Source organism: Thermobia domestica, chromosome 9 (assembly GCF_964235325.1).
Source record: "Thermobia domestica chromosome 9, izTheDome1.hap1.1, whole genome shotgun sequence".
Classification (NCBI taxonomy): Eukaryota; Metazoa; Arthropoda; class Insecta; order Zygentoma; family Lepismatidae; genus Thermobia; species Thermobia domestica.
The window spans coordinates 179,929,131-179,947,761 of NC_137462.1; the positions used below are offsets into that span (position 1 = coordinate 179,929,131).

Here is an 18,631-nt window from a genome sequence, read left to right on the forward strand (position 1 = left end):
CTCACTTTTTGAATGCATCATTAAGTTGTTTTTTTCTTTTTTGGCCTGCACTATTTTACACTGACAACTATTTGATCCACTTGAAAGACTGATTTTGACATACCTTCTGTAATTATTCTGGGTTACTCAATGCCATCTTAAGAGCATTATGAACCTCTGGGCAAACCAGTGTCCTGGGGCTTCTTAATACAAATAAAGTTAACTTGTAACACATGTAATACTACTAGTGGGCTCTTGGACAAGTCACCACCGGGTACATGTGTTAAGACGGCCCTAGATTTACTCGATTGACTCGATAACACTGATCGGCATGAAAATCCTCCCACGAGGGTGAAAGGGTGTACCGGATAGATTTCGAGACGCTGATTAGAGACGAATATCTCATCGAGAAAGTTCCAGCACGTAAGGTTTTTTTGGCGGGGTGCTGTTTAAATAATTGACAGAAAAATCGTATTTTTCGTATTTAATATGTGTTTTCCGGGTTTGGAGTGTATAATTCTGAATTTTTACGAGAGTGAAAGGGTGTACCGGATAGATTTCGAGAAGCTGATTACGAATATCTCATCGAGAAAGTTCCAGCACGTAAGGTCTTTTTTGGCGGGGTGCTGTTTCCATAATTGACAGAAAAATCGTATTTTTCGTATTTAATATGTGTTTTCCGTGTTTGGAGTGCATAATTCTGAATTCCAAGAACGGTTACTAGGCTATATCCCAGGAACATTCTTTTCTCTAGCTCACGACCCCCGGAAAAAGTACCCCGTCCCTTTGGGTTGCAAAGATTTATTGTCGTTCACACTGCATACACTAAAACCTAGGCGTTATTTACGGAGAAAGGTTTCGTAATCAACTTGCGATCATTCGTCGCCTCCCTTTTGTCTAGACGACAGACAGATTGTTGGAAAAAGGCGCCAAGACATACACCACGTTGTCGCGTGAAACAAATATTTCAGTTTCGAGTTGATCTTCGTGTTAGAAGGTGGTCTTACTCTGTGTCTGTGTATACCGTAGATGAAAAATATTTCTGCGTGAAATATTGACATTTGTTAAACGAACATGCCGAGAACTTGCAACAATTCGACAGATTCATTCTGCTACATATGTGGGGAAGTGATTTTCAAGGGACAAAGTAGGCCATTGTCACCGTTCCTGAAGATAGCCTACCATCTGTACTTCAGGTGTAAAATCGGCGACTAGGATTGCGTTTGGGCTCCGAAACAAAGTTGTAACTCGTGTTCGCGTACTCAATGATTTATCCTGTTCACGTGAATCGTTCAAAGAACCAATCACTGTTTAATAGCAAACTGGAATTCTGCTTCGTGTCTCGTTAGTCTTATCACTATGTCAATCAAAGTTAGTCGTTACATGGACTAAAATGGATTTTGTCGCAAATTGGACTGATCACAAACCGCACAGAATCCTCCCGTTTTCTAATTTGATAACTACGCTCCAGTTCAAATATTGAGGACAGTTAGATCAGATGTTCTCCCATCGCCATAGTGTTTGATACTACTGTTGCCTATGGAAAACCACTGTTCTAAGTATTTAGATTTACAAGGGAATTAAATTTGGTGCTAGTGGTGAGCGTTAGGAAATTATTTTTTAAATTCATTTTGTTTTGAACTCGTTCTCAATTTGTAGACGATTGCCGCCACATTGCCAATTGAGGATATTATTCTTAAAAGGGAATATTTCCATCTCCAGTTTGGTTTTGTTTTGCGAAATTAAACTTTGATGGTTTCTCAATCTTTGGGGTAAAATATTCCACAATTGCTAATTTTACAGAGTGAATGGAATATATTCCTTTTTATAGACACAACTAACATTACATTGCGACTTCCACCAAAAACCTTCAGTTTTGCATAAACTCTCTTGCGTAATCCTATAAAGTGCATCCCGAAAATTCAAAAACCGTTAAAGATCAATTTAACGGAAAAACTGGAAATGGAAATATTCCTTTTTGAAAATAACTCCTCATTTAATATTACGTATTCAGGTTTGTTATCCCACTTCCACCTCTTCAGGAAATTTAACAAATTTCTAACAATTTAGAAGTCAATTTGTTTCTCCGGAAACCATAGTCAAACATAACTTTAAAAAAAAAAATATGTGTCGAAAAATTTAATTCTATTAGTTTCGCTTATAAGTTTCACTTTATCACGTTCAATTGTAGCGGCTCTTCCGTGTTGTAGTATATGTCTTCTGTCTACCTGTTTATGTTGTTGGTTGTTGCATAATTTTGTTCTGTTTCCTTTTACAGAGTTGGTCTCTCTTCTTCACTGCTCAAATTCTGCTCCCAGACTCCCATCAGAAATGGTGGTTCTGCTGTCCATCATTTTGTATTGGCAATAAAACAAAGCACCGAATTCCCACTTCGGAAGCCGACACGCAACCACTGTTGGGTGAACAGAATTCCTCAACTTCTTCAGCTCGAGGCCAGGATCTGGAAATGCATGTTGGTTGCATTAGTACAATTAGCTCGTAGGCACGTTAAGATAATGTTGTAGTCTCTTCCAAGAGACCAAAAAGATTGAAAAGACATAGATGAAAGTAAGGTGCCACTTGTGTAAATAGCTGCTCTGTCTTCCTATTTCTTTTCCTGCCATTGCAACATTCATTGCTCACAACTAGGGCTTCCTTTGTTGTTACTGCGCCTTTTGCAGCTATCACCATATAGTTCATAGTTTTATGTAGTTTTACAAATAAATAAATAAATCTTATTTAATAAAGTACTACACTATGTTGGCAAATGAGTTTTATTTTGTATACGCCATTATTGGAATATTGCCTCAAGTTTTTCATAGAAGTTGAATGGGTATGGTTGGGGTTTAATGTCTCTTTCAGCAGCAGGGCTATATAAGACGTACTCTTACAACTTAAACGTGGGATTCGAAGCCACAACCTCTCACCAGGAATCAAACCCAGGTCAAGGCAAAAACACCACGCTAACCATATAGCCAGGATGGAGCTCAAATTCTTGGAAGAAAACCAGTCAGAGGTTCAGAGGAGAATTGCTCCTTAACTTGCAAATAAACAAATAAATAAATAAATGAAATAAAAAAATCAAATGCAAACTCTCCCCTCAAATTAAAGGAACATCCTGCACGGCGAAACTTGTAGTTAATTTAAATATTGAATTATATTTAAATACTAGCACATTATATTTAATATATTATTGAATTATATCAATATATATTATATTGATTAATATATATTATATTATATTAATATATTATTGAAAATATTGAATTATATTTAAATACAACCTCACTCCGCTAGGTTGAAATGAAAATTTAAATGCATAATTCCGTATCTCATGTGTTTGGTACCCGTGAAATATGCTGTTTTCGTTTTTAATGGCATCGATTTAAACGGCAAGGGAGATCATTGATCATTTCGGCGACCCTGAAAACCATGGATTCGACACTAATATTGGTAATTTTCGATCATTTTATTATCTCCCCCTCTCCCAAGTTGCGGGGCTGAATTTGGTTTCAAACAGCATCAAAAGAACTATTCATCTCGGCGACTCCAAGAACTATAGATTCAACGCTAATATCGGTCATTTTCGACTATATATATATATATATATATATATATATATATATATATATATATATATATATATATATATATATATATATGTTGCTGGCCATGGCATCGGAAGTGTCACGGTACATCTTAGCGACCCCAAAAATGTAGATTTAGCACTAATATCGGTCATTTTCGATCATTTTTAAATATCTCTTCCCCCTCAAGTTGTGGGGTTGAATTTGAATTTAAATGGGATCGGAAGTATCACTGTTCACCTAAGCAACCCAGAAAACTATAAATTCGACCCCCCGAGTGGCGGGACTGATTTTGGATTTAAACCGGATCGGAAATGTCACTGTTCATCTGAGTGATCCCGAAAACTATTAGACAGTAATATTGGTCATTTTCGATCATTATTATATATAGCTCCCCCTCTCCTTCTCCGTGCTGCAGAAAACGACATCAGAATTGTCATTGTTAATCTCAGATATTCCTAAAACTATGGATTCGACAATAATATTAGTCATTTTCGATCATTTTTAAATGCTTATCCCCCTCCCCTACGTTGTACTCTCTCCCTTCCCAACTATCAGAGTTGAACTTGGAATGAAACAGAATCAGAAGTGTTACTGTTCCTCTCACCGACCACGAAAACTATGGATTCAACACTAATATCGGTCATTTTTGATCATTTTTAAATTTCTCTCCGCCTCCCCTACGTTGCATCGTCAAAGTTAATAGCCTAAAGTAATCCCTGCCCCTAAACACATGTATGTTGAAAATTTGGTTGAGATCGGTCGGGTGGTTCAAGAGTACTGAAGTCACCTAGCCAGTCATTTTTATTTTAATTTTACATATATATCTCCCCTCCCCCAGGTTGGCTCGTCAAAGTGAAACGATAAAAAACGCCCAAGGCCCGACCCTAATATATGTTGAAAATTTGATCGAGATTGGTTAGGTGGTTCAAAAATTATTAGGTTTTATTAGTTTATATTTATACGTTCTCTTCCCTTCCCCCTCCCCTAGAATCTACTGTTAAAGTGAAATTAGAAAAATGTTTCCAGATCCGAACCTCATCTATCTTGAAAATTTGATTGAGATCGATAGGATAGTTCAAGAGATATTAAGTTACAAAAATAGTCACTTTCAGTCTTATATAAATTGATTTTTATAAATCTCCTCCCCTACGTTTCTCCGTCAAATCATAAAAACAATCCCAGGCCTCAACCTCATCTATGTTGAAAATTTGATCAAGATCGGTCAAATGGTTCAGGAGCTATTAAGTTGTATTTAATTTTTATACACCCTACCCCTCCCCAAACCTCAGTTCTACAATCAAAGTGAATAGCCTAAAACCAGCCCAGCCTCGAACTTCATCCATGTTACAAATTTGATCGAAATTGGTCGGGCGGTTCAGGATATTTATGGTCTCAAACATAGTGATTTTCAATTATATATATATATATATATATATATATATATATATATATATATATATATATATATATATATATATATATATATATATATATATATTGAATATAATTTAAATATGCAAGAATATATGAATAAATTAAGAAGGGGGAGTATGATTTAGAATAACAAAGTGCACAATACACAAGATGAGTTGATTTAAGATAATTGCGTCCATGTGCATCAACAAAGTTTAAGTGATCGTTCATTAAAACGAGTTGAAAATTGAACTTTCTAACTTCAACGTAGTTGAAGAAATTTTGTTGCACCATCTAAAATCTAAATTCAGTACATTTGGTTCAGTACTGTAGACTAATCAAGATCAACGAAGGAAAATCTGTCGTTCTGGTTAAACCTAGTTCATCCACCACTTGATTGGAACTTAAAGTTGAAACTTGGTTGGTGCGCACTGCCGTTAGTGAAAGATTTATTGAGAAGGAAGAAAGGAAATATACGTAGTGTTTGTTGATTCGAAAAATATGATTGCCCGAATGAACTGCAATATATTGAGAGAGATATGCTAAAGAAAATTGGGGTACAGTGGAAAGATGAAAGGCTTACAAGAAACTTGCCAGGAATGAGAGAAGAAAATTTAATTAAAAACGGGGCTGTTGCCTTCCTTCAAAATTATTCAATATTTTTTTTATAGAAGGTAGTGAAGATCAGCCTACACAGAGAAGACGATATTTCTGTTAGTGATAAGAAAGGAGTGTTCGCTTTGTACATGATAGTGCTCTTATAGCGAAATCTGAAAGAAATATTAACTAGGATATTATGAGAAAACCTATTCATTGTGGAGAAAAGGAGTTATAACTTTTTTATCTAACCTGGGAAACAAAATTATTAATAAGAGTGTGTAACAATAACAGTTCTAGAAAGTTTCACAGACACTTAATAACAGGTATTAGTGTTTCATCAAAAACTTAACATATTTAAGAAACTTTTCTTCAGGTTAATATTTATATCACAGTTGAAGTTTGTAAAAATTGTAGTAATTATGGCAGGACTCTCCTTGTACTTTATTTTTCTGTTATCGTAAAAAGGAAATAATAGGTGGTTTCTTCAGAATAGACGTCCATATACATATTTTTTCGTATATTTAGTACATATATGAGACCGTATAAATGTAGCTCAGATTTAGTTATAGATGACCTGTGCTGACACATTTCGAAGCAACGAACTTGTATATTTGGAAGTCTTTTTCTTCTTTTAATAAGAAATGGCGGCCCATGCTAAAATGTCTAAAGTTTGTTTCATATTAGGTTATGACATACATGCACAATAAACTACGTAATACAGAACATTGGCAGAACATTTTATAATATACAAGTACAGCTATATAATATAGATTGCGATCTAGCCTTTGGATATTTGCTTCTAGACGTTGATTGCTAGTTTTTGTTTCAAGCACTATATTTAATACTATTCTTACGAACAATTTGCATTTATCGGAATTCTAAGTCAATTTCTGAAAGAAATCTTGTAATAAATATCAAAATGTCGAGTGACAGCAGTAGCAAAGAATATTCTTACGACTGAAGTGTCAGGCACAGTTGTTGTAATGGAGAATTTAGGTTCAGGGCACCTTGTATTGCCTATAAACTCTGGTATCATTTAAGGTGTCAAGGGATACAAAATACGAAATATGAAAAGCTAAAAATGAAAGTGTAAAATGTAGCTGTTCAGAGTGTGTACTAAAGAATGGTACAAACAGAGAAAAGAATTTGCGTAGTCGTAATGTTGAAATTACGGAAAATGATGACGTTGTAGGGAACAGTGTGTAAGTAATTCAAATACTGGTAAGGAAATTAAGATAATTGGTGCTTCAAACGTTACCGTACTCCGCAAAAGGTAAGCAGCGACTCAGTAAATGAAACGAAACCTCTTGTTAATACTACTGATAAAGCCAATTCAGATTCAAAAGGTCGAGTTTATGATGCTATTAAAGAAATTAAACGAAATGTATATAAAACGAAATGTATGACTTTTGAAAGATAGTCGGTCAAAAATGTTAATTGAAATGTTAGACTATAAGGTGAAATAAAACAATAAAAGGTTATAAAATCAGGTTAAAGCAATAACTGAAAATTTTGATAGAAAGTTAACTGAGGTACGGGATTGAATTAAAGACTTTTCAGTTATAAGCTTTCGTCGAAAATCGAATAGGTCTAGAAAGTGTACAAAGCAAAATAGAAACTTTGAAGAACGAATGTGCACAGGTAGACTCATAGGTGGAGGAATTTAATAACCGCTTAATGACTTTAGAAAATGATAGGAAGAGACATGATTCTAATATGTGTCAGATGAATGCACGTGTAAATTTACTGGTAAATAGTAATAGGGGTCACAATAAGGAATTCGGAGTAAACATTTAAAGGAATAACCATTTGTATAGTGAAAGAAGTTAACACCTAGACCAACGTTTGAATGAATTAGAAAGAAAGTCGAAGGTATTAGTTTAGATACGAATAAAAGAGTAATAGCGCTGACAGTCGAGAAGGACAATGTGAATACCTGTAGATTCTAGGAATTCTTAACTTGAGGTACTACGTGATACTCCAATCGCGAGTAGTTACTGAGACTGTATTACTACAAGCGTTCTAATGCATTGCTAGTGACACTCGGTAGAATGAACGAACTAATGGGGCGTTTACACTTGGTCGATTTAGTCGCACGGCTAAATCGACTCGTTGCATTTGCGACTAAATCGAAGCAACTAGGCCGAATCAGATCGATGGATGTGTTCAATTGTTTCAACCGAAATTGAATGCTGCTTGTCAACTCGCTCTCCTCTAGTCGATTCAAAATCGACTGGCAATTTTAAAGATGTCCAAACAAGCAGTAATTGGTACAATTTGCGGTGTTATAGCAGAAGAAAATAGAAGTCTTTCAATTCAGTTGCCAGTCGATTAGTCGCCTTCGATCAACAAGCGATTAAATTGAAGTCCCGTTTACACGGTCGATTAAGTTGAAAGTGACGTCAATTCAACTGAATCGAACGCAAATCGACTAAGTGTAAACGCCCCATAATGTAACATCGATTTTTAGTTTTTGAATCTTTGCTGGGAAATAATCCACTTGTATCACAAACTCAAAATATGCCATTGCAAATGTGTTTCATTATCGATGAAGAAAGTGACTTAAGCGATTTTGGGGTAGACATTACAATGTCATCCTCTTACTTTAGATTGCCAAGTAGCTGTATTTGCAATGAAGTATTTAATCCATGTGGCTTACAATTAAATTTACTAAATTTGTTTATTTAGAATAAAATTTTGATAACGAAACAAAGTAAAAATTATTATTGCTGAAATACTGTAGGTCGTTTTGTGAGTACCCAAGAGAAGAACATAATCATGTAAAATTCAGATACATGTTAATAAGCCAGAAGTAGGTAAATCCTTCTCGATTCCTCAACATATGCACCCAGAATTTAAAAATTATTTTCATATCTGGCAGAATTAAAAAGAAGCTGAGTAAATGGATGCGAATTGGCGAGTGAAAGAATGTGTTACTCCTTATAAAAATAATGCATTGCGTTAGGAAATCATCAGGAACTGTGAACCCCTATTAGATTTGAGACTATTGAATACTAAGATCATATCGCCCCGGGTACAAGTGGAATTAATAACATATATTTTAAATAGTATGTCAGGATCTAAAAGTTTCCCTTCATTGAATTCCATGAATTCATACTATGGTATTGCCCTTAATCCAGAGTCATCTCTGTATCAGTTTTCTCTCTTTGGAAGACAATTCATCTTTTTATGGTTGTCAATTAGCTAAAATCCTCAGGATCAGTTTTCAGAGTGTTATTAATCATTATTTTGATATCAGTACTAAATATTTTGTCAAATGTTACTTGGATTATGTAGTAAGTTTTCAACTTTATGTGATGATCATTTCTCATGATGAATGAATGTTAGATTTTTTTTTTTTCGAATAGGAAACTTGTCTTTTAACTTTAAGATATGTCACTTCCTAAATAAAACTCAATATTTTGTTCCTGGAGTGTAGAAATTATTCATATAGAAGCTTTATCTTATACTAGTTGAAAGGAAAGTAGGTCTATGGAACATACGTGATAACCCCTTTCTTCCCTTTAAATACGCATTTTCTTGCAACGTAACGATTAAAACACATACGATTCTGGGATAAATTATGAACATCCCTACCCCTTAAAGCAGGAGATTCAAGCTTTTTGCAGTTGAGGCTCCCCTCAACCACCGAAATTTGAACGCGCCTCCCCTGTCGAAAATGAAATGTGTCAACATAAATGCATGTGTCCCAAAAAGAAAGACTATCACTATGATAAACTATGTTTCATTTATGTTTAAACCAAAGGTGAAAGGGTCATCCCTGATCGTACGTGGAACAGAGGTGATACAAAGGCTTAGTCCATGTATTACTAAAGAAGAAGGGCGCAAACTTAAGTATGCATGTTCCGTTATAAATATATTCGTTTGTAGGATCTTTTCTTAAAAGTTCTCACGCCTCCCCTAACAACTTTTGCCGCCACCCAGGGATGCGTGCCGCACAGTTTGAAAACCCCTGCCTTAAAGATAAATCCTTAATCAAGTGACATAGGAACTCATCTTGAGGTAATTACTAAAAAGTGGTCTACACATAAGGCCGTCAAGGAGTGTTTCAAGCTCCCAAGTTCTTGTATCAGGTGCTTAATCTCTGATCTGTAAAAATATCTCAATATGGTAAATATTAACTTCTGAGCAATATCTTGCTCAATGGGGTTTAAGAAACTGTTGCATACTCCACTGGTAGTATGTCTCATAAATTATTTTGAAACTATTTAGCCGTTTTCCTTGGTGCGATCAAAATCTAAATTTTAGTGTGGTCAAAATATACAAATAGTCCCACTTATTTTGAAAAACACTGACAGTGAGATCCGTATCCCCTATTTTCGATGAGGGACATATATACCCTATTTCATGTTCTAACATAATGTATTGCGTGAGATACTCAATTTTTGGCATACATTTTGCATCCTGCTCTTCATTTTAATCTAAGCCATATAATAAAATCCTGTTTCGAAGTGGTTGATAACTATATTCAAAAATTCATTTTAAGTGGTTCAGTATTTTCTTCATAATTCAGTCTCACAAAAGATCACTTTCATTTTTGTACAGGGTGGGCCAGGTAACTACGGACCCAGGAAAAGCTGTTTAGTTGGAGATCCACGTAGCCAATTAGTGATGTTGGGAATAACGGAACCTCAAAAATAGAAATTATATATTTTAGGTCAAAAGGTTGACACGTGATACAGGTTTTATAAATATTGTGACGAGAAAAACCGGTCGTAGTTAGTAAATGGTTAGTGCTTGGACCGAACGGCCAAAAGCATTGCACTCTTTAGGAAAAATGCATGTTAAACCTCAAGCGCATGCTCATTTTCCTATTTTAGCATGGTCACTTGTGTTTTGAAGTTTTACCATCCCGAACATAAACATCCTTTCCTGTGCTAAGAAGATTCACCTGATTTGACCCATCCTTGTATAATAGATGGTGTTAATTCTAATTTCAATGTTTTTAAAGTTCAATGGATATTGCAACATGAACCAGTCCAAATAATGTAGTGAAGCAAAACGCAACCGCAGATCCAAGTGTAAACCTCATCCAATTTTAGCTTTATATCATTGTAAGTCACCTTATGCAAGCACAAGCCTGTAATAGACTAAAATTTTAGATTGTGATATAAATTTAATCAGATACTAGCTGAAATGTCCGTTCTTCTCACGGGGAGAATAAGTTTATAGGAAATATTTGAACTACCTTTCCTCTTACAATATGTACTTCAATGAAAGACGCAAGATATTATATTCTTGTCATAAGTTTTGAACTTCTCTATCTCTTAGAATATCCTCCATAATTAATGTCACATGATAAAAGCTTGAGGCAGAAACTATGTTCCGAAATTGATTTCAGACGGATCTTACCCCAACGGAAGCTGACCTTATACTTAAAGGTCACCAAAACTGTTACCAATAAACTCTAAAAAGTGTGGATTCAACACTAATATTGGTAATTTTAACTACTTTTAAGTCACCTTCAAGAGAAATAATAGAAGTTGAAGCTGGATTTAAACGGCATCGGAAATGTCACTGTTCATCTCAGCGACTCCGAAAAATATGGAATCAACACTAATATGGTCGTTTTTGATTATTTTTATATTTCATCCCTTCTATTACTCCTAGGTGTACTAGGAAGTCTTATCCTCACTACGGAGCAGACTTTGAAGTTAAAGGACATTAGAACTGTCACCAATCAACTCATGGACCCCGAAAACTCTGGAATCGGCACTAATATTGATCATTTTCGATCATTTTTGTATATCTTCCTTCTCTCACTCTCACTATTTAAGCTACGGGAATGTTATCCCAACAGTACTCTATTTTAGGCTGTAAGTAATATGTGTACCAAGTTTGGTTAAAATTGTTACAGACTTAAGCTGGAATCAGGGGTGGATCCAGGGGACAATCGGGCCATCGCCCCCCCCCAGAAGAGGATTTTTTTCTTATTTTATATATAAATAAAATCCATCCCAGAGTTTGGAGCTCTTAAAAGTAGCTCTAAGTAGCAGTACTACAACCCACCGCTCCCCCAGAAGTCCGTCCTAGATCCGCCCCTGGCTGGAACACACACGCATCCATGTTTATATCAGGTGTTAAAATAAGTGTTACAACTCTTGGGAGGTGACTCCCACCACTGAGGCAAGAAAAAGAAGTCCTCTTGAACTTTCGACTATCGGACATAATTTCGGACCTACAAGGTGTCGAAAGCATGGGAAAATGACTTTCGGACGCCAATAGTTCGGAAACTATCCAACGTAAAGAGACATGGTAAAAATTAACTGAAGAAGTCATACCCACAGTATTGAATTATGCATGTTTCACAATCCTACCATGCACGCGCAAGGGATTCCCCAAAGAACGTATTGAGTCTCGGATAATCTGCCAAATGAAAATTGGTCTAAATGGATATGAATTGATACGGTTTCTACCAGGTAACAATAATTCGTTTGTATTTAGTCGGTATCTGGAACAAATACAAAATGGCGGACACCTTCATGACCGTTGTGTGTGGTTGCATAATAGCCACGTACGGATGCTGGCCAACATCGACGTTCTGAGTATTAAGTGCAGTGAGTTTGTAGTCAAGTGCTCTTGAAAAACATCTGGAGTGTCGGTAGAGTACAACATATGAAGCAGGGTGATTCACATGTGTGGAAACACGTAATGAAAAATGCCCAGAAATGCACTCATACTCAGTAAACGTGAGTTCAAAGCGTCGGAAATGAAAGGAATAGCATCAAGAGCATGAAAGCCATTGTCAATTCATCAATAATGTTACCTCAAACCGATGCAATATGATGCGCACGGTTGCATACCAATAAGGATGCAAGAACTGAGGCCAAGTTAAAATTGCGCAAGGGGACTCACAAAGAAATTGGTTGAACTAAGGGAATGTCACTAGTGGGATCGCATGATCTACATTGAAATGTGGACAATGTGTGTGTTGATATCGACATGTAGCTAATGAATAAATGTCAACGTGTCCCACTACTGCTGGAACACCTTCCCACGTGCGAAAAATAGGAATGACGTACATTCTGCTATTACACTTGCTTCGTATTGTAGTGCAACTTAAAAAGAACACAATTGTATCCATGTCCCACCTCTGCTGGAACACTGTCCCATACTCGAAACATAGGAGAATAACTGTAATATGTTTTAGTACACTTAGGTCATATTTTGGTAAACGTAAATAGAATACAATTGAATCCATTACCCCTTTCGTTTGGAACATTGTCCCACACTCAAAACATGGGAAATAACTCTCTAAATTCTTCTAGTAGACATGGTTCAAATTCTGATACAACTTGAAAGTAACAACATGCTAGCACGTCCCACTTCTTCAAGGACAATATTACGCACTCAAAATATAGGAAAATAAAGCCACAAATTCGTAAAGTAAAGAATAAATAAAACAAATCGGCACAGAACCCACTAGCACTGGAACAGCATACGAAAAAAAAAATAAAATGACCTGAAAAAAGGGGAAACAGAACAATTAATAATTAAAGAACAATTAACAATAAGCTTCAGGATGTGCACTACTTGTAGCTAGGGCTGTTCCGATAATCGAGTAATCGATAACAATTCGATAAAATTTCAAAACCATTAGCTCGATAAAGAACTTTAATTTTATCGAATTATCGAACTTTCGAGACTCTTGAAATGTTCGAGACTCTCGAAATGATCAAGACTCCCGAAATGTTCGAGACTCCCGACATGTTCGAGAGTCTCGAAGTGTTCGAGGCACTCGAAATGTAAGAAACATTAGACAATTTCAAGACACTCGAACTGTTCGAGAGTCTCGAATTGTTTGAAAGAAGCAAATACAGAAATATATCAATATGATCGCATTTGTCGAGTCGCTTGAATATTTTTAAAAATTCGGGATTATCGAAGTGCTCGGAAGAAACAATGTATTCGAGGTTATCATAGTTGTATATAATATGTATTACATATATGCAGGGTGTTCATTTTTAAACTTCTCTCATTAGCACTGAAGTGAAGGAAAAGTTTTTTTCCCCACAGATCTGACAAGGTTTAAGCAGTCTGTCAGAAGAGAGAAAGAGGAAGAGAAACATGCTTCACCCGAATGGAATTGGAATCCAAGACACCATTAGACTACTAATAGTCACTTTGCCGATTGCGCCAATAACGGAGCAGGCAGAAAAATAATTTTACATTGATTTCGAGGGTTTAATTTAAAGTTCTGTATAGAGACAGGTACTGATGTAGGTAGAGGTAAGGAAATTCGATAAGGATGAAGACTTATCAAACTTCCGTTTCGAAAATTTACTATCCGGCGCTCGAATGCCTTCGAGTATTTGAGATTGTCGTGAAACAAACCTTGAGAATTTTGGGTGCAAAGCTCCCTATTACAGGCCGTCCTGTCTGTCTGTTTGTATGTGGCATCCGACGATAACTTTCGAACGGATTGTCCGATTTTGATGGAAATAATTTTAAAATGCTCTCGTTTGCTTTCACCAGACACCTATTGTTTTGGTTGCCATACTACAAGGGGAATTTTTCCGAATCCAAGTATTTGTTCTTACTTTGAGCGTAGGTGTGTGAAAGCTACGATAACTTTCGAATGAATTGTCCGATTTTAAAGGGGATTGGTCTAAATACATATGTCAGGTATTTGTTACTCTTGGTTACTTTACGATATTTGATTTTGTACATAAGATGCCGTGCGGCTCTGAGGCATTACCAACCTCAGATTCAATGCGTACCTGGGAGGGGGGATGCGGCCGAAGCGTGGTGCCGACAACATCACATTCATCTACGACTGAGATCAAGAAAGTTTGGAGAATTAACTCCACACTCCCTATATGCCCTCATGGCATGGTGCTATGCACAAGGGAGAACTTTACATATGACAGAATAGAGACTAAAGGAAAATGAAATGAAATGAAATCTTCCAGTTTAATGACTTACTATTAGAGACCGGATGTTAGGCAAAATGCCTATTCTTTAATATTAAAGATATTATCAAAAGTAACGTTTTAAAGTTTATATGGGGGGTTATAGTTTCGATTTAAGGCAATTTTATTTTGCCTATTTTGCCTATTTCGACCTTTACTGCCTAAATAATTGCTTTAGTGCCTAATTTTGCCTATTCTATACATTTTCTTCAAAATAAGCCTTCATTGGGAAAATATATAATTTATGTAACATAATACACACATTTTTACGTATATTATGTGTTTGTAAACACAAGCATGTGGTACGTTGCAATATATAGCTATACAAGATGAACTTCAAAGATGTGCACATACTTCGGGAAGTAATTCGTGACATGAAAAGAAGACAAAAGTCCTCTTGAATGTCACGAATCATCTGAAGTATATGCACACCTATATGTCCCTTTCCAATTGTCAGGATTCGATTTTCGATTCCAAGTTGGCACCCCACTCACTTGAACACGACGCAGAACTCGACAACATGCAACAGCACTTTTTGTCTTCTTTTCATGTCACGAATCACCTCCCGAAGTATGTGCACATGTTTCAGGTTCACCCAGTATGTGGAATGCATAACATGCCTCGTTTTTGTATATACAATAAAAGAAGATATTCTTTAACAAACAAGTATATTTCTATATTCTTTGAACATTATCTATGACTTGAATCTATTTTTTAATGGTATTGAGTATTTATCTTTATTATTTCGAGTTACATTTTAGTGCCTATTTTACTGCCTATTTTTTAAATTTTAAGTGCCTATTTGCCTGCCTATTTTCCAGGTTTTTAGTGCCTAAACATCCGGTCTCTACTTACTATTAAGGCAAGTGAATGATGATGAATATGTTGGTGGAATAAGAATGTGGGAGTAAACGGGAGTACGCCGAGAAAACCCACGGATACGATGTTGTCCACCACAAACTTACTTGGTCGGTGATCGAACCAGGGTGGACAAAAGGGATGAAGGGAAAAGGGGAGAAAAAACACACATGTTCTGACATACATTTCAATGGCTCTGATTCAATTTCCATATCGAATTAAAATAACTTCCGATCACTTCTTAAGGAAAAAGAGAAAAACATGTCCTCAAGAGTTCTCTCAGCTGCTTCGTATATTGTTGCAAACAGACTTTCAAAGAAAGATGCTCGTGCAGTTACTTGCTTTGCAGTTGTTGAAAGAAATATTAGACTCTATTTGTCCTGTCGTGTCCTGCATACAATAGACTACTTATCACTGTTTCTTTCTTTTCCGAAACAAGAAGCCAATGTCTTTGAAACCGATTGCAATTACATTGCACTTCGGTTGAAACCAGATTTTTCTATCGGAAACAAGGTTATACTGCTAATTCAAGCTGAAACGGTGCTGGAAAGTATGTTTAAGTTACTGTACTGTAAGTAAGTTAAGGTACTGTAAGTAAAAATGTCAGCGAAAAGATCATATGGTATATTTGAATCATTCTGAAACTTGGATATTTCGATAGGGCACATACTAGTTCCTAAATAAAATCTTGACCCGACTACGGAAGATCCTATAGTATTGGAGCTATGGACCTATAAAATTCATTTATTCATGTTTCCGGCAACCTATAACTCCAAAAGGAAGCATTTGTGCACCCAGGGTGGTCTATACTTTTTTTTTTATCTTGGTCTCAGAAGAGGGTTGCCATATTTTGAAATTAGAGAAGCGGGGGATTCTAAACCGTAAGTACTGATGTGAAGTTCTGTATTACAAATACTGATGATCCTTCTGACCATTTTTTTTCTTTTTAGCGATTTCTTTGTTAAGTGACACTTCCAATGTACTTTTCTAACAAAACTAAAGTAAAGCAAATTTAATATTTGCCTTTAATGTTTTCTTAAGTTCAACAAATATGAGTCTCGAATTGTAAAGTAAGTATTACAGCAAGATATCTCTAATAAGGATATCTGTAAGACAAGTTGTTTTCAAAAATAAATAAATAAATAAATAAAATAAAAATAAAAAAATAAGCGATATATAGCAGATGTTGTTCATACGGTTTTCTTTCTAAGAAATACAAAATAATTTCTAAACTTTTATCGTAAGAAAGTAGGATTCTTGGTCCATCTCTTATAAAATTTCTAATCAGTTTCAAAGATTTCTACTTCAAATCATACTAACATATGAAATGACTACAGTTTCACAATATATGAAATACAGTATAAACATTTTAAAAGAAAAAAATACTAATAATGAATCTAATCTAAACAAAATGCTAAGGATACCGTAGTTCAATTTGCAATCATTTCTGAATATATAAAGACTAGTTAAAATATAGATTAAATAACAACATAGACTTGTTCAGTTGAACTGGACAGAATGTTATCACGCACCCATGAAATCATACATATTCATGGATTCAACCAAAATGTGTATGATTATGCCAAATCTTTTACTTTTTCCATTCCCTTTAATGTTCTTTGATATCGTATTATACAGTAATTTCGCAGTGCAAGTTCAATAGTATAATAATAATAATAATAATAATAATAATAATAATAATAATAATAATAATAATAAAATTTTTTCATCGGTCCTGCGCGGAAAGTGAGAATTAAATCAATCACATGTGTAGTCAAGGTAAGGAGAAAAGCCTAAACTGAATAAGACATTGAAGCGGGTCACAAGCTGGGAATATGAATAGTGCATGGTGTAAATAAGGCACGACACCGAAAGAGAAATCCAAAAACAGCAGGTAAACGGAGAAAAAAGAGTAGAAATTGTTGAAGTGGAAACATAAAATACAAATACGAATAGGGATGAGCACGAGTCGAGCCAAAATTCGACTCGACTTGAGTTCAATTCTAGTCGAGTCAAAAGTAATTTTCTTGAATTGAGTTCCGAGCCAAGTCGCTGTTTTCGAGGTCGAGTTTCGAGTTGAGTTGAGTTTGATAATGGCTCGCTCGCTCGTTCAGCTCGTTTTAACTCGTTTTGAAATAATGGCCTAATTAGACTGGAAAGCGAAAGCCATGAGAAATGTAAGCAGTAATGTGGAATACTTTTAGTGTTGCCCACGACAGGGGTGCGTCTCGTCTCGTAATTTTAGTGCATCTCGTGGGGCAATTTTAGTGTATCTTGTCTCGTCTAGATAACGAGAAGATAAGAGCTTTTTTTAAATTATTACGAGACAGCCTCAAATGTCGTAATCACCAATATAAGTATATACTGTAGTTCTTAAAATCAAGGCTGAAACCTGCACGGTCGAATTCTTGAGCCCAAGCAGAAGATCAACTCGGGTAGTGATATCAACCGGCTCGGCTCGTATCAACTGAGCGAACAGCTCGAGTCAGCTCGGATGGGATGAGCCGATGACCCGAGCCGGCTCAGTTGGAACGAGCCATCGACTCAGCTCAATTGAGCCGATGGCTCGAGCTTTCTCGGTTGGGATGGGTCACCAACTCGGCTCATGTGAACCGGTTCGAGCCAGCTAAGTTTTAACTAGTCCATCGGCACGTTACGACTCAGCTCAACTAACCGATGGCTCAAATCGGTTCTGTTGGGTGAGCTGTTGGCTCGGCTCACTTCTCGGTTCGGTTCGATAGTGAATGAGCTGTAAGCCGAGCCGCTCGAGCCGTTGAGAAGCCTAAACTCGGTCCCAGCTGCTTTGAACATGTTTGGCTGAAGCCTATAACTTTTAACAATTTTTGGCTCGAGCCCGAATACTTGCCCTTCGGAACTCAAACCCAGAACGTGACCGATGTCCTTGCCTCCTGAAAACTTCTCGACGACCGAGATAGGCACTCAATTAGCTTTTACTATTCAGATACAAACCGTATATCGTTTAAAGATTATACACGGTGTTGATATAATAATAATAATAATAATAATAATAATAATAATAATAATAATAATAATAATAATAATAATAAATAATAATAATAATAATAATAATAATAATAATAATAATAATAATAATAATAATAATAAAAGTTTTAAACTTGCCCTGAAATTTGGCAAAACTTACTTAAAAGTAGAGATTTCGGGGAAAGGGTTCCGTACCTTCAAGACACACCTCTGCAACTACCAACATCTTAAACTAGAGCGTTCCACTGAAATTTC

At 35.9% G+C, this 18,631-nt stretch overlaps 1 protein-coding gene across 1 annotated transcript in view; it reads left to right on the forward strand.

The window, feature by feature from the left end:
• The window catches only part of LOC145660477 (uncharacterized), a 126,673-nt gene extending 123,932 nt beyond the window's left edge, over positions 1-2,741 (forward strand). Inside the window, exon 7 of the mRNA XM_081725548.1 lies at positions 2,258-2,741. Within this exon, the coding sequence (XP_081581674.1) occupies positions 2,258-2,482 (225 nt within the window). The 3' untranslated portion in view covers positions 2,483-2,741. The remainder of the gene's footprint in view (positions 1-2,257) is intronic.
• The last annotated feature ends 15,890 nt before the right edge of the window (positions 2,742-18,631 follow it).